Below are 14,486 nucleotides of genomic sequence, written 5' to 3'. Positions count from 1 at the left end.
TGTTCTCCTCTCCCACTGTCCAGGCCGACTGGTGGTCACACAGTGGTCACACAGCTGCTCCTCTGCCCTGCAGGGCTGGGTGCTCTGGACGTGAAGCAGTACCCGTGGAGGCGCATGGAATCTGGAAAGTAGGCCCCCTCATCCCAGGCAGTGCCCCACCTTACAGACTCTGGCTCTGAGTCTTACTGACCCCTTCTCTGAACGTTTTGCAGCTTCCTTTCATAAAGCCTTCTCTACACTCCTGGCCCCTGCCTGGTGGGGAGGCCATGCTGAGGGGAGCTGGCCAGATGCCTGGTGACGTTATGGAGGATGGGTGGGGACTGGGGCTGGAGAGGGGTCCGCCTTTGGATCTCAGCCCTTCGAAGAATGCCTTAGTCATGATCGGAAGGAAGGATGGAGAGAAGGGAGGACAAGTGTTGAGTGTCCAGGAGTCTGGGAGCGCCCACAGGAGAGATGCTGAGGCCTCGCCCGGTGGGGAGAACTCGGGTTGGTGAAATAGTGGAAACGACAGGATTTGGGATGAATTGGAGGGGCCAAGGAGGGAGGCCTGGAAATGACTGGGGTTCCGGCTGGGGCAACACTGCTGGGTGATCTGGAAGGAAGAGCTTGGGGCGAGGGCAACCTGAGCTCCTCTGCAGGGTCTGTGGGCTGTCAAATTGAAGGAGGGGTCCGGGCAGGGACCTGGATCCCAGGTGTACATCACTTTGCAGCCGTTCTTGGCTCTTTCTTCCTGGAGGGTGTGTTGTGAATTCCCTGTGCAGGGGAAGTGTCGAGGCTGAGAAACAGAAAGCGGGGTCCTTGCGGAGAGAGAGGACAGAGGGACGGCTGTTTGTGTTTGTTACCACACGCTGACTTCCCTGATTGGAACATCTATCCCCCCAGCCTGCTTCCAGGACGTTTTGTGACCAAGCATAACACTCATCCTTCAAATTGCTGCTAATTTATTTATGGCTTTTGGTGATTGCGTGTCATGTGCACCCTGAGAAAAACAAGCAGGGAATCAAAAAATGATGATTTTTTCCTGGAAAAGCATGCCCATTCTAGGCCTGCAGTGACAGCGAGAGCCAAGGCAAACATTCAGTTGAAACCAGAGCCGCTGTGTAGCCGCCTTCCTGGTGGCTGTCGTGGGCTGAGAGGTGATTGTGACACAGCGGGCCTGGGGCCAGGCCTTCTCTGGGCTGCGTTTGGGGCAGGTGGGTGGTGGTTCAGGAGGGGTGGGTGGGTGGAAACTGAGATGCCCTGAGATGCCCAGAGAACTTCTGCAGAACTGGAAGGCCCTTTCTGGGACGTTCCTCACCCCTGAGAAGGCTGCCCAGATTTGGGGGAGGGGTTGGAGGAAAGGCCAGAAGATGGGGTAGGGGGAGGCGCTGTGAATTTCTGACCTTCAGGAAGGGAGCACCCAGCTAGAGCAGCTCCTGGTCCCCTGTTGGCCTTGAAGGGAGAGGTCAGGCCTCCCGGTGAGTGGGATGGATGGGGCTAAACCCAGCTCTGTTAGCAGGATGAACCTGTGGACCTGAGTCAGTGAAGTGGTTTTTAATATCTCTGGTAAAAACCAAGCTAATATGGCAGGAGTGGAGGAGAGGCTCGTTGCCCTGGTGAAGTCTGAGTTTCAGCATGTGGAGAACTAATTACAGTTTTCCTGGCTTTGAAGTGTGATGACCCCCGCGGACTCACGAACCCCAAGGGTTCAGGGACCGCCTGATTAGCAGCCTCGTTGGTGCAGCCTCCCGTGATCCCATGGACGTTGAATCTTTACGTTTAAGTCTGTGCTTGCATTTTGAATAAAGGAGAGGTAGACATTAGCCTGAAATGGATCCCATCCTCCCAACCTTCTACATGGGGGAGTCCCGCTTAAGTGGGTTTGACAGTTTGGGGGAAAGAGTTCTGGCCAGAAATTCAGGCTCGATTTAAATACCTGCTTCTCGTGGTGGCTAAGGCGCCCGTGGGGCTGTGCCAGCTCAGCCGGTGTCAGGTGGCCCCCAGGTTGAGTGGGACCTGACTTCACATAAGCTAAGAGAGCTCCGTGCTAGAAACCAGGAGAGTTCTGTTTTCCGTGGGCCGTGACGGATGCGGATGGAAGAGCTATTTGCAGTGACAGCGCTGTGTGTTTGGGAGCACATGTTGGCTATTGTTTGGGATTTCCTTCTTTATTCCCTATTAATTTATGACACTTACTGTGAGTTGGATGTCAATGTAGGGGAAAACAGCATCCCACAAACAAAAAACATGTCATTCTTACCAAGGGACTAATGGTATTTGGAAAACAGAGAAGCTCCAAGGAAAATATTCCAAGAGTCACGGATGTGCGGGGTTGGGGGCGCTTCTCTGAGGCATCCTAGGGCTTTACCACTGCAGCTTGGGCTGTCTGCACCTCTCTGTGCTTCCCCCAACCCTGAGAAACTTGCTGTACTTGCCTTGGTACGGCCTGTGATTTTAAGATGCCTTTCCTAGATAGACTAGCTCTGGTGTGGGCTTCTTTCGGCCTCCAACACCTTGCTGTCCAGCTGTGCCTCAGGATCCAGGCACCTCATCTTACCTGGTCTTCCTGGAGTTAAAATCTCCACTCACGGAAACAAAGTCGCCGAAGGCAAGAAGGGCCTAAGAACCACAGGGAAGCTGATGCAGATATACTACAAACCAGATGTTTCCTTCTCCCTGGCAAAGAGGTGCCCAAGTTCACAGGGCATCTGGGGAAGCGTTTTCCTCTAAGGAAGACATCTGTATGGAAATGGTAGCCCGAGTAATGCGATATGACAGTTGCTATGTCAACTTGCGTATTTTTCCCCTCCCCTTAAATTATTGACCGGCTCAGTCAATGTTGCATAAAAGTCATGCAATGCCTTGGAATGTGTTTATGTGCTGTCCTCTGCCAGAACTTTTCAGCATTTTTTTCCTACGTGTATTTTGCTTTTGGGAAGATGGCCTGTCACTTTGGTTTAACTGTGCTCTTTTTTGGGGGAAGTACATATTTCTTAGATTTGTAACAGGGCAGTGGCAGCTTAGACTCCAGGGGAGCCATTGGGGGAGGCTGGTGGGGGGTAACAGGCAGACCTGAAGCTCCTTTGGTTGTGACTGAAGAAGTGTAAACCATGGGCCAGTATGTAAACAGCTTGCAGTTATTGTGGGGAGGTAGGGTGTGTGTGTGTGTGGGAGGGGTGTGTGCGCGTGTGCAAGCGTGCGCATGAGAGGTCCTCCCTCCTTGGTTGCTATGATGGTGTGGGGAATGGGCCTTCTCTGTCTCTGCTCACCTCTGGCTGTGTATCCAGCCACCTGCTGGCCACCCTGACGTTGCTATCTCTAACAGGCATTTCAAAACTGAAACCCTCACACCTCTTCCTCGTCCTCACTTCCTCCTGGTGGAGACACCTGCGTGCTTCTTCTCAAGCTTGGGAGCTGGCTGCTGTCCTGCCTTCCCTCTCTCTTCTGCCTTAGGACCAGTTTGATTCCCAGGTGGTCTTTTCTGCCACCCGAGCATCTCCCTCCCTGCCAGCATGACTGCTGCACTCATCCCCTCCTTACTTCTTGGCTGGATGACCACAGGCTCCCATTGCCCTCCTTGTCTCCAGCCTTACCTACACCCGAATCCAGTGTGATCCTTCTCAAATAACCTTTTTCTTTTTTTCTTCTTAATTTCTAAAGGACTAATTCTTCCCACCTGGGCATAACCCAACTGTTCTGTCTCTAAACCACCACTCTGATCATGTCTCGCATCGATTGGACTCCTCCAGAGACTGACAAAGCCAGTACCTCAACCTGGTCCCCAGAGACCCCAGCACCGGAGCCCCGTCTGGCTCAGGCCTATTCTTGGAACTCTGCCTAGCCCTTCCAGACAGCTTGCTATGGTCTGAATATTTGTGTCACCCAGCAAATTTATATGTTGAAATCCTAAGCCCATGTAATGGGGTTGGGATGTGGGGCCTTTGGGAGGTGCTTAGGTCATGAGGGTGGAGTCCCCTCGAATAAGGACACCGTGGGAAGTCAGCTGTCTGCAACCCAGAAGGGCTCTCATCAGAACCTGGCCATGCTGGCACCCTGATCTCAGACTTCCAGTCCAGAAATGTGAGAAGTAAATTTATGTTGTTATAAGCCACCCAGACTGTGGAATTTGTCACAGCAGCATGAATGGATGAAGACGTAGCCCTTGAGCAGGTGCCTGATGCTGCTTCCATCTTGGGCGCTGGTCATGGTCTGTGTGGTCCTGGCCTGGTGACCTGTCTCACTCCTGCTGGGCAGTGTCTTCTGCCCTAGATCCCTGGTGCCAAGTACAGTGCCTGAACTTGTCAGTGTTCGCTGTGTAAATGGCAGCCCTCCTCCCCGTCTTGACGTGCAAAACGAGGTCCACTCTGTTCAGGTCTTTCTGTGCCGGCCTCTCCTTTCTCATCGCTGTCTTGGCTTGTCGCCTCCTTGTCTCTCCTCTCATCTTTGTCTTCCCTACTCTGTCGGCCTTCATGGAGTCTGGACTCAGCTCTGTCCCCTTGTCTCTTTGTCCATTCTTCACCTGGAGTATAGAGGTTAGAGCGGGGGCTCTGGAGTCAGTGAGAGCCAGTTCTCATCCAGTCCCAACACTGCTGTTTACAGGCACTTGATCTTGAGTTCTTAACCCTTCTGAGCCTCACCTGAAAAAAAGTCAGCCAGACGCTTGGTGGATGCTTGGACATGTGGTTCTGGTGAATATTATTACTTTAAAACAGTAATCAGGTCATGTCCCTCTCCTCTGAAGCATGGCGGCCACTGGTGGTCTGCAGGATACGGCCCCCAACCCCTCCCTGGCCAGAGGTGCTTTGCGTCCCAGGCACTGTCTCCTCCTCCAAGCTGTAAGTGTCTTAAGCCAGAGTCTAAATTTAATTCCTCCAGTGGATTTATTATGTGCTCTGTACATAATAGCTGCTCAACATGTGGGTTGGATGAGCACCATGTGCTTCAGAATTGTGACCTCTGCAGGGTCCTGAGCCACTTTGCTGCCTCCTGCATCCTTGGTGCTGGGCAGATGAGGAGGGACAGCAAGCACGGCCACATGAGCCCAGTGCTCCCTGCTGGGTGTTGATCTCTACAGTGCTCCTCCTTGCTGAGCTGGACGGTGGCCTCAAAGTCCTTGTCAGGACAGCTCCCCACTGCCACAGCCCACCCATCCAAGGTGACGGGTGACAATCAGCTCTCCCTGACCTGTACTGTGGAAAAATCACACTAACTTTTAAAAAATGTTTGTTGTATTGATTGATTTAAAAATATTTAAATAAAAAAGGAATTAGCTCCATTAAGAAATCTTAGGCAAGATGAAAGGTTTAAAAATCTTGTTGGGGGCTTCCCTGGTGGCGCAGTCGTTGAGAGTCTGCCTGCTAATGCAGGGGACTCGGATTCGAGCCCTGGTCTGGGAAGATCCCACATGCCGCGGAGCAACTGGGCCCGTGAGCCACAACTACTGAGCCTGCGCGTCTGGAGCCTGTGCTCTGCAACGAGAGGCCGCGATATTGAGAGGCCCGCGCACCACGATGAAGAGTGGCCCCCGCTTGCCACAACTAGAGAAAGCCCTCGCACAGAAACGAAGACCCAACACAGCCAAAAATAAATAAATAAATAAATAAATAAATAAATAAAAAGCCAAGCATTTGAAGCCCTTTTAAAAAAAAAAAAATCTTGTTGGGAGGTTCTGGGCAGGTGAAAGTGTGTGCCTTGATCAGGCATGATGTGTCCCCACAGCCCTGGAAGGAGGAAGTGAGGGACATGATGGTTGGCTTAATGCACCCTGATGGAAAAGGACCAGTCGTGAGCAAACGTGGTGAGTAGGAATGTGTCCCCACTCACGTTGGGAGGCAGCAGATAGGATGGCAGCAATCAAGCTGGGGAAGAAAGACAGACATTTCCCTGCAAACCAGAGCAGAAAGTTTGGAGAGGGAGCTCCCAGGAAGAAACCCAGTGTTAGCAAGCAGCTTCCATTGTGTCGCTGACAAAAGCCAGCAAATAACAAAGGGCTTTTCATACTTCTTTGGAATCCCAGAGCAACACTTGAAGCAGGTGGAGGAAGCTTTTGGACACCACTGAAAAGCTTCCCTTTGGGCAAAGCAGTTTGGTGAAGTGAGCTCTTTCACCAAATCTGCATAACGGCCAGGTGAGAGGATGTCGTGGGCTCCATGTGACAGGTGGGGGACTCGAGGTGGGGGAAGGGTGAAGGTCACACCTTGAAGAAGCTGGAATCTGAACCCCACCTGGCTCTGAAGTCTGTGTTCTCCCTACACCAGGTCCATAGGGATGTATCCAAAATGTCTTATGTTGTCTTGCTCTCCGTCAGCACTGGTTTACGTTTGTTGAGATGGCTGTGAAGAGTAGAGTGAAAGGTCTGTGTTGAGATTTATTTTTATGTGTGTGGATGTCCGGTTGTTCCAGCACCATTTGTTGGAAGGACTATCTTTGTTCCATTGTGTTGCCTTTGCTTCTCTGTCAAAGTTGACCAAATAGAAGTTGACTACGTTTGCGTGGGTCTATTTCTGGGCTCTACATTCTGTTCCATTGATCTGTCTTCCACTGATACCACACTGTCTGGGTTACTGTAGCTTTATAGTAAGTCTTGAAGTTGAGTAGTGTCAGTCCTCCAAGTTTGTTCTCCTTCAGTGTTGTCTTTGGCCTCTCTATGTAAACTTTAGAATCATTTTGGTGAAATCCACAAAATAACTTCTTGGGATTTTGATTGGAATTGCATTGAACCTATAGGTCAAGTTGGGAAGAACTGACATTTTGATAATATCGAGGTTTCCTATTCGAGAACATAGAATATCTCTTTAGTTTTTATTTGATTTTGTTAATCAGAGTTTTGTAATTTTCCTTGTATAGCTCTTACACATATTTTTGTTAGATTGCATAAATCTAAGTATTTCATTTTGTATAAGCCTAAGTATCTCATTTTTGAGGGGTGCTAATGTAAATGGTATTGTTTTTAATTTCAGATTCTGCTTGTTCATTGCTGGCATACAGGGAAGTGGTGGGCTTTTGCATATTAGCTGTGTATCCTGCAGCCTTGCTATAATCGATGTTTGCAGCTCTGCCTCTCCCTTGTTTAAGCCTTGCCCAGCTACCCGCAATGTTTAGGCTGCCCTGAGTGTGGCCTTGGACTTGTAGGGCTCTGTGCCTCTGCTCATGGGTTACTCTGCCCTCTCGTGTCATCTCTGCCTGTTTTGAAGCCTTACACAGTGATCCAGAGCCTGAGCTGGCAAATTCCCCAGGGATGCTTTCCCAACCCCCTCAGCAGAACTGACCCCCTCCTCTGGGTCCTCTGGACTCTGTGGCTCCCAGCTCGATTCTAGCACCTATCATGTCCTGCCCTATATCACATCAGCTTGTCTAGCTCTCTCTTCTCTGCAGGCTACCAACTCCCAGGGGCAAGGATGGAGACTTACTCATCAGCCTCTGGAGACCTGGGACAGGGCCGTTTGTGCATTCGGGAACTCAGCCCCAGGTAGTTGAATTCAGTTCATCCTGCTGAGCCTTGATGAAACCAGGCCACTGGGAGTCAGCCTTAGGGACCTCACTGTCTTAACATGTTTGGAAGACCTTGGGGTGTTATAGAATGAAATCCATTACTGGCATCTTCTTTGTGGTTACATGTCACTCAAGGGGAGAGGGGAATTAAATCAGTGAAGCAAGGCTGGCCTGTGACCCACAATGCCCCATCGACTGCTGTCACCACTGCTCAGCCTTTTGCAGGGGTCCAGTCTCCCAGGTCCTAGATGGTGGAGAGCCAGAGGGTACTGATCAGGATTGTATTTTTCTTTTAAAAGTATGGATGTGTGGTTTCCAGTTTCATTTTATTTTATTTTATTTTTTTATTTATTTAGGCTGTCTTAGTTTCAGCACATGGGATCTTCATTGCGGCATGTGGGATCTTTCATTGTGGAGCACGTGCTTCTCTCTAGTTGTGGTGTGTGGGATTTTCTTTCTCTCGTTGTGGCACGTGGGCTCCAAGGTGCATGGGCTCTGTAGTTTGCGGCACGCAGGCTCTCTAGTTGAGGCATGCGAGCACCGTAGTTGTGGTGCGTGGGCTTGGTTGCCTTGCTGCATGTGGGAATCTTAGTTCCCCGACCATGGATCGAACCTGCGTCCCCTGCATTGGAAGGCGGATTCTTTACCACTGGACCACCGGGGAAGGCCCCAGTTTCCACTTTCTAACTCTTGGAACCTGCTGGCTCCAGGGTCTCAAAAGTGATGCCCCAAGGCTGGCTCTGCAATGCCTGCCAGTCCCCCAGGTCCATCTTTTGTCCTTGCTGAGCTGGAAACAGCCTCTCTCCGAGGACTCTGGCCCCTTTCCTCTTGACTAGGTAGCAGGCTTTTCTGATCAAAAGCTGGTATTCTTTGGAAGGCTGACTCTTTTTCAAGAGTTGTTTGAGGACAATTCATTTTAAATCTATTACATTTGATCAGACTTCACCTTCATTGTTATGTACACTTAACAGCTTACTATTAGTTTTGAAAAAAATTCAGTCTATTTTGTGACAACTTGTGTGGCTAATTAATGCTCTGCAGTGCACTGTGTAACTTGCAAGGCACCACACAAACACCAAATCATAACACATTTCCTGTTTGAAACTATCTTAGTAAATTGAACATCTGTATTACAGTAATACACTGTATTAGTCAATTGAACGTCTTTTATTGATTCACCTTGTTAAGCAGGGAAATAATCCTTATGGTTTTATAAGCCTCTTGCAAGTTCTAGTAGATGCCATTTGGAACATGAATTTAGTTGAATAAGTGAAGGCAGATGTCAGGCATTTAATTGGCACTTCTCTCTCAGTCGGCTGTATCAATTTTGGAACTATTGTTGGAGAAGATAAAATTCGCCAATGGTATGAAACTGACAGTGGATTAGATGCTGTTGGTCTTCGGAGAGGAGGGAGGGACTGTGCAGAGTTAGTGCTTGACAATAGCTAATGTCATCACCTGGTCTTCATAGGGTTTTCTACGAAAGTTCCTCAAAGAGCAGAGAGGAATAGGGAAGAAGGTGGTGGCAGCTTAACTTGATTGCCCCACAAAATTTGTTTTAAAGTCTTGAGCCTTATAGTAAATGTTCAAGGGACTTTTGTTTTCTACTCTGTGTTATTTTCCTTCAACTCTTCAGCCAAAAAGATTTGACTGGGAAGATGTATCTTTTTATCTGTGGCTTTTGGACCCCTTGGGCTCAGATACCTGGCTTGAGAAACAGGCATAAAAATGGCAATTAAAGGGGTATAAAAAGATAGTGGAGGAGAACTAAACTATGGTACCTTCAGACAATGGAATGTTTTAGCACCAGATACGGTGCTGAGAAGAATTTTGAGCTATCAAGCCATGAAAAGACATAGAGTAACCTTCAATGCATTTCACTAGGGGAAAGAAACTAATCTGATGACTCCAATTATATGACATTCTGGAAAAGGCAAAACTATGGAGACAGAAAAAAGATCAGTGGTTGCCAGGGGTAAGGGGTGGTGAGGAGGGATGAACAGGCAGAGCACAGAGAGTTTTTAGGGCAATGAAAATACTCTGTATGATATCATAGTGATGGATACATGTGAAGATACATTTGTTCAAACCCATAGAGTGAACCCTAATGTAAACTAGAACTTTGGGCGATATGATGTATCAGTGTAGGTCCATCAGTTGTAACAAATGTACCACTCTGGTGGGGGGTGATGATAGTGGGGGATGTGTGTGTGGGGGAGGGGGACTATGGGAAATCTCTGTACCTTCCTTTCAATTTTGCCATGAACCTAAAACTTCTCTTGAAAACAATCTTAAAAAAAAAAAAAGATACCAGAAAATAACCAAAGTGACTTTAGTGTTTTAAAATGTAATTTTTAAGCAAGGAAAGGAGAGACAAGAGGCAGAGGCCATGATTGCATTTGCATTTGGAGTGGCCCCTCAGGAGGGATAGATTGGCAGGGCAGACTGGGGGGACAGGGGACCAGGTGGAGTGCTCTCAGTTACCTGGAGAGATGGACCAGTAGCATTCAGGGTTGGGGAGGGAGTGGATCCTGTCCTGGGGCAGCAGGTGGAATGATGGGACCTGGCAACTGCAGCATGAGCAGGGGAGAACTGACGCATTCATCAGCAGGTGCTGAGGGCATCCTACCTGCCTGGCCCTGCGTTGGGTGTTTCACACCTGATCCTCATTGGAATTTGTTAGCCACCTTGGGTGATCAGTTTGGGCAGCTCTGATGAGGAATCTGGGGCTTAGTGAGGTTGAGAGTGTTCCAGGATCACCTCTACTAAGCAGCAGGACCCATGTCTAAACTCAGGGTGGGTGGAATCAACAGGCCTCAGTGACTGTCTAGACAAGGGCGGGGCATGAGTGGGGTAGGAGAGATGTCTCTACCCTTCCTCTCTTGCAGGTCCCAGCCCCAGAGTCTTCTTATCCAAAGCCCCCCCACAACCCCTGCATGATTATTCCTCATCAACAGCTGACCCACCTCTGGCCTCTTGGAAAGAGCACTGAACTTGGAGTCCAGTGGCTGAGGGTTCGACCCGACCTCAGCCCTCCTAGCTGTTTGCCTTCCCCTCTCAGAATGTTAGCGTCCTCAGAAAAAGGCAGATGACAATTTCATCATGAGAATGAAAGAAAAGCACGTGAAAGAAGCCAGCGTCAAACCCAGCACCGAGGGTGATAAGAAGATGGTGTGTTCCATGCCCTTAGATAATGTTGGGTTTGACTAAATTTGCGGAGCTCCAAGTTGTGTCACATAGTTGGACTTTGAAAAAAAATATAATTCTCACCCATTGAATTTGTCAATATTGGTGTGTAGCCTCTTGCGCCCAGTGGCATTGGGGTCCATCCTGTGTTGGGGTCAACAACAGGCCATCTCTGCAGACACCTGTGAAGTCCTTTGAGGTGACAGTGGTCACTCTGTCCTGGTCAGTGCTCTCAGACAACTCAGCTCTAGAAACATCGCCTGCTTTTGCCGCACATAACTTTCCTTTGCACCTTCACTGTGGCTGCATGTTGCTAAAACTGCCCCTTTGGTGGCCAGTTGGCCATGTGTATATCATTGTTTTCTCTTGGCTTCCTCTTTAGTTGTGGCTGTTTACATGAAGGAGTCCTGGTGGACCACTGAAGATGTACTAAGAACCTCTGATCCTGCAAGAGAAGGTCTGATGAAGGTGAGGTATTGCAAATTTAAGTGGACATTGCAAAACAGGTTTTAAAGGTCAGTGTACTTATTATCATGTTAATAATTTAAGCAGTCTACCCCTGTGGATTCATTTTCTAGGACTGCTGTAACAAAGTGCCAACAAACTGGGTGGTTTAAACAACAGAAGTGTATCATTTCCCAGTCCCAGAGGCTAGAAGTCCAAAATCAAGGTGTTGGCAGGGTTGGTTTCTTCCGAGAGCTGTGAGGGAGAATCTGTTCCAGGCCTCTCTCATAACTTATGGTGGCCTCAGCTTTCCTTGGCTTATCAATGGCATTCTCCCTGTGTCTTCCCATCCTTTTCCCTCTTTGTCTGTCTATCTTTGTCCAAATTCCCCTTTTCCATGTGGACAGCAGTCATGTTGGATTAGGGCCCACCCGAATGACCTCATCTTGACGTGATCATCTGCAAAGATTCTATTTCCAAATAAATCACATTCATAGGTACTGGGGGTTAGGACTTTAACATCTTTTTGGGGGACACAGTTCAATCTGTAACACCCTGCCAGCAAGGAAAATAGTAGTAAATGGCTATATGCAACAGATACCTGGCTATTGGTAAATCTCTCTTACCTTCCTGAGTGGCCTCTCACATCTTAATTTTGAAACTTTAATCCACATCATCTCTCTAGAGTGTAGGGAGGTTCTCTTTATTGCATTCCAGTAGTGTTTATTGGTACTTACTATGAGGTAGATATTACGTTAGATGCTAGCCTGTGTATTACCCAGACTTTTCACAGGGATTATCTGACTTCAGAATCTTTAAGGTATTTGTTTTGCAGACAAAGAAATTGAAGCTGAGCCACACAGCTTGTAAGTGATTTAACTGGACACAAATGCTAGTCTCTCTGACAGCAGGCCTGGTGGTCTTTGAAGCACTGTGGCTTTATAGAGACCTAGGATGGCAAGGGTGAGGGTTCCTTGTGGCTAAGGATGTTCAATATCTTTTCATGTCCTTATTGGCCATTCGTGTGTCCTTTTGGGGAAAATACCTATTAAAATCCTTGGCCCACTTTTTAAAAAATTTATTTATTTTATTTATTTTTGGCTGTGTTGGATCTTTGTTGCTGCACGTGGGCTTTCTCTAGTTGCAGTGAGTTTACTCTTTGTTGCAGTGTGCGGGCTTCTCATTGCAGGGCACGGGCTCTAGGCACGTGGGCTTCAGTAGTTGTGGCATATGGGCTCTAGAGCTCAGGCTCAGTGGTTGTGGCACACAAGCTTAGTTGCTGCATGGCATGTGGGATCTTCCCGCACCGGGGCTTGAACCCGTGTCCCCTGCATTGGCAGGTGGATTCTTAACCACTGTGCCACCAGGGAAGCCCCCTTGGCCCATTTTGTAATTGGATTGACTTTTTCCTGTTGAGTTGTACGAGTTTTTCTATATTCTAGATGCAAGTTCTTATTGCATACATGATTAACAAATATTTCTCCCCAGTCTATGGGTTGTCTTTTTCAAGTCTGTTTTTCCCCCAGCTTTGTTGAGATATAATTGACATATAACACTGTGTAAGTTTAAGGTGCACAATGCGTTGATTTGATACACTGCAAAATGATTACCACCAGTGTTAGTTAACACCTGCATCACATCACATAATTGCCATTTCTTTTTTGTGGTGAGAACATTTAAGACCTCCTCTCTTAGCAACTTTCAAGTATGTAATATAGTATCATTAGCTACAATCACTATGCTGTATATTAGATCCCCAGAACTTGTTCATCTTATAACTGGAAGTTTGAACCTTCTGACCATCTTTCCCTCTCCCCCACCGCCAGCTCCTGACAACAACCACTCTAGTCTCTGTTGCTATGAGTTTGGCTCTTTCATGTTACATGTATGAGATCATTCAGTGTTTGTCTTTCCCCTTATTTCACTCAGTATAATACCCTCAACTTCCATCCATGTTGTCACAAATTGCAGGATGTTTTCAGATCTGGTTTTAATTGACTTGATAGACATTATTATTATTATTTATTTTATTTTATTTTACGCTGCGTTGGGTCTTCGTTGCTGCGTGTGGGCTTTCTCTAGCTGCGGCAAGCAGGGGCTACTTTTCATTGTGGTGCGAGGGCTTCTCATTGTGGTGGCTTCTCCTGTTGCGGAGCATGGGCTCTAGGCACGCAGGCTGCAGTAGTTGTAGCACGTGGTCTCAGTAGTTGTGGCTCGCAGGCTCTAGAGCACAGCCTCAGTAGTTGTGGCGCATAGGCTTAGTTGCTCCATGGCATGTGGGATCTTCCCAGACCAGGGCTCGAACCTGTGTCCCCTGCATTGGCAGGCGGATTCTTAACCACTGCACCACCAGGGAAGCCCAATAGATATTATTTTGAAAAGGGTTTTCTTCCAGTAAGTTAACGATGGCTGGAGATTGAGCAAATGGGTGCTGCCTGGCATACACACACACACATCTGCCTGTGTGTGTCATTGTCTGTGCATGAAGCAGGTGGTATGAGCGGTTGGGTGTTCTGAATCCCGGGAAGAGTTTGATTTGCTTTTTAAATATATATATATATATTTTTCAGAACAAGAGTGGTCACTTCCCTTGTGTATCAATTCTTCTAAATTTAGATGAGGAAAACCCTCACATTTTCTGAAAATGTGGCTTATGTTGTGAACAGAGAGATTCCACTTAATGAAGCAGGTTGTAAAGATCTGTCTGCCCCAGCTGTATGTAGGGATAGTTTCCCTCTCCATTTACAGAACTTGGTGTCTTGACCTTTTTTTCTTTTAATTACATTCTGTTTCTTAGCCAGCTCTTCTTTACAAATTACCAAACCAAACCAAACAAAACACCAACTTTCTTAGTGTTCTTTCTGTGAACATAATTAGTGGTCCTAATTGAGGGATTAGAACTGGTTCTTAGTTTTGTGTTTTGAGAAACATTTCTAAGTCAGAATCACATGTCACACATTTTTTTCCCCCTGTAATGAAATTGGACAAATTAAGTGCATTTTCTTTTTCTCCTTTTTTCTCCTGCCAGTTTTTGATTGGATATTTCCCTTCTGCCAGATGCAATCTGTTTTTCTCTTCTGGCTTTCCTCTGAACTTTTTGGTTTTATAAGTTGAAAAATATAGCCTCCCACATTACACCCCTTGGGTTTTGTGATGAACTAGTTATTCTTAAAGTCTGAACTTGATTTGGCTGCTACTGTCTGAGATACAAAATTGAGGTGGCTTCTCAGAGTTAAGCTGGTGTGGCTTTTGCAAATCTTTTTCTCATCTAAGATTTGGCTCCAGATGAAGGTGAAACATTTTGCATTCTGGGCCAGTTAATAAGTTTATTGGCACTAAACACTTTGTGCCATTTGCTAGAGGGCTGCAAGCTAACTTATTTTTAT

At 47.5% G+C, this 14,486-nt stretch overlaps 1 protein-coding gene across 4 annotated transcripts in view; it reads left to right on the top strand.

The window, feature by feature from the left end:
- The window catches only part of FAM169B (Protein), an 84,116-nt gene that overhangs the window by 33,340 nt on the left and 36,290 nt on the right, over nucleotides 1-14,486 (top strand). For all 4 annotated transcript variants that reach the window (XR_003428014.1, XM_027083181.1, XM_027083180.1 and 1 more), the window contains one exon: nucleotides 11,039-11,124. Coding sequence is in view for 3 of the 4 variants with exons in the window: in XM_027083181.1 (XP_026938982.1) it covers nucleotides 11,039-11,124 (86 nt within the window). In the remaining variant the exon portion in view is untranslated. The remainder of the gene's footprint in view (nucleotides 1-11,038; nucleotides 11,125-14,486) is intronic.

This window comes from Aethalodelphis obliquidens, unplaced genomic scaffold (assembly GCF_003676395.1).
Source record: "Aethalodelphis obliquidens isolate GAN/ISIS:26980383/991018 unplaced genomic scaffold, ASM367639v1 scaffold49, whole genome shotgun sequence".
Classification (NCBI taxonomy): domain Eukaryota; kingdom Metazoa; phylum Chordata; class Mammalia; order Artiodactyla; family Delphinidae; genus Aethalodelphis; species Aethalodelphis obliquidens.
Note: the sequence above shows the minus strand (reverse complement) of the source record. Positions and strands in the feature narration are given on the sequence as shown.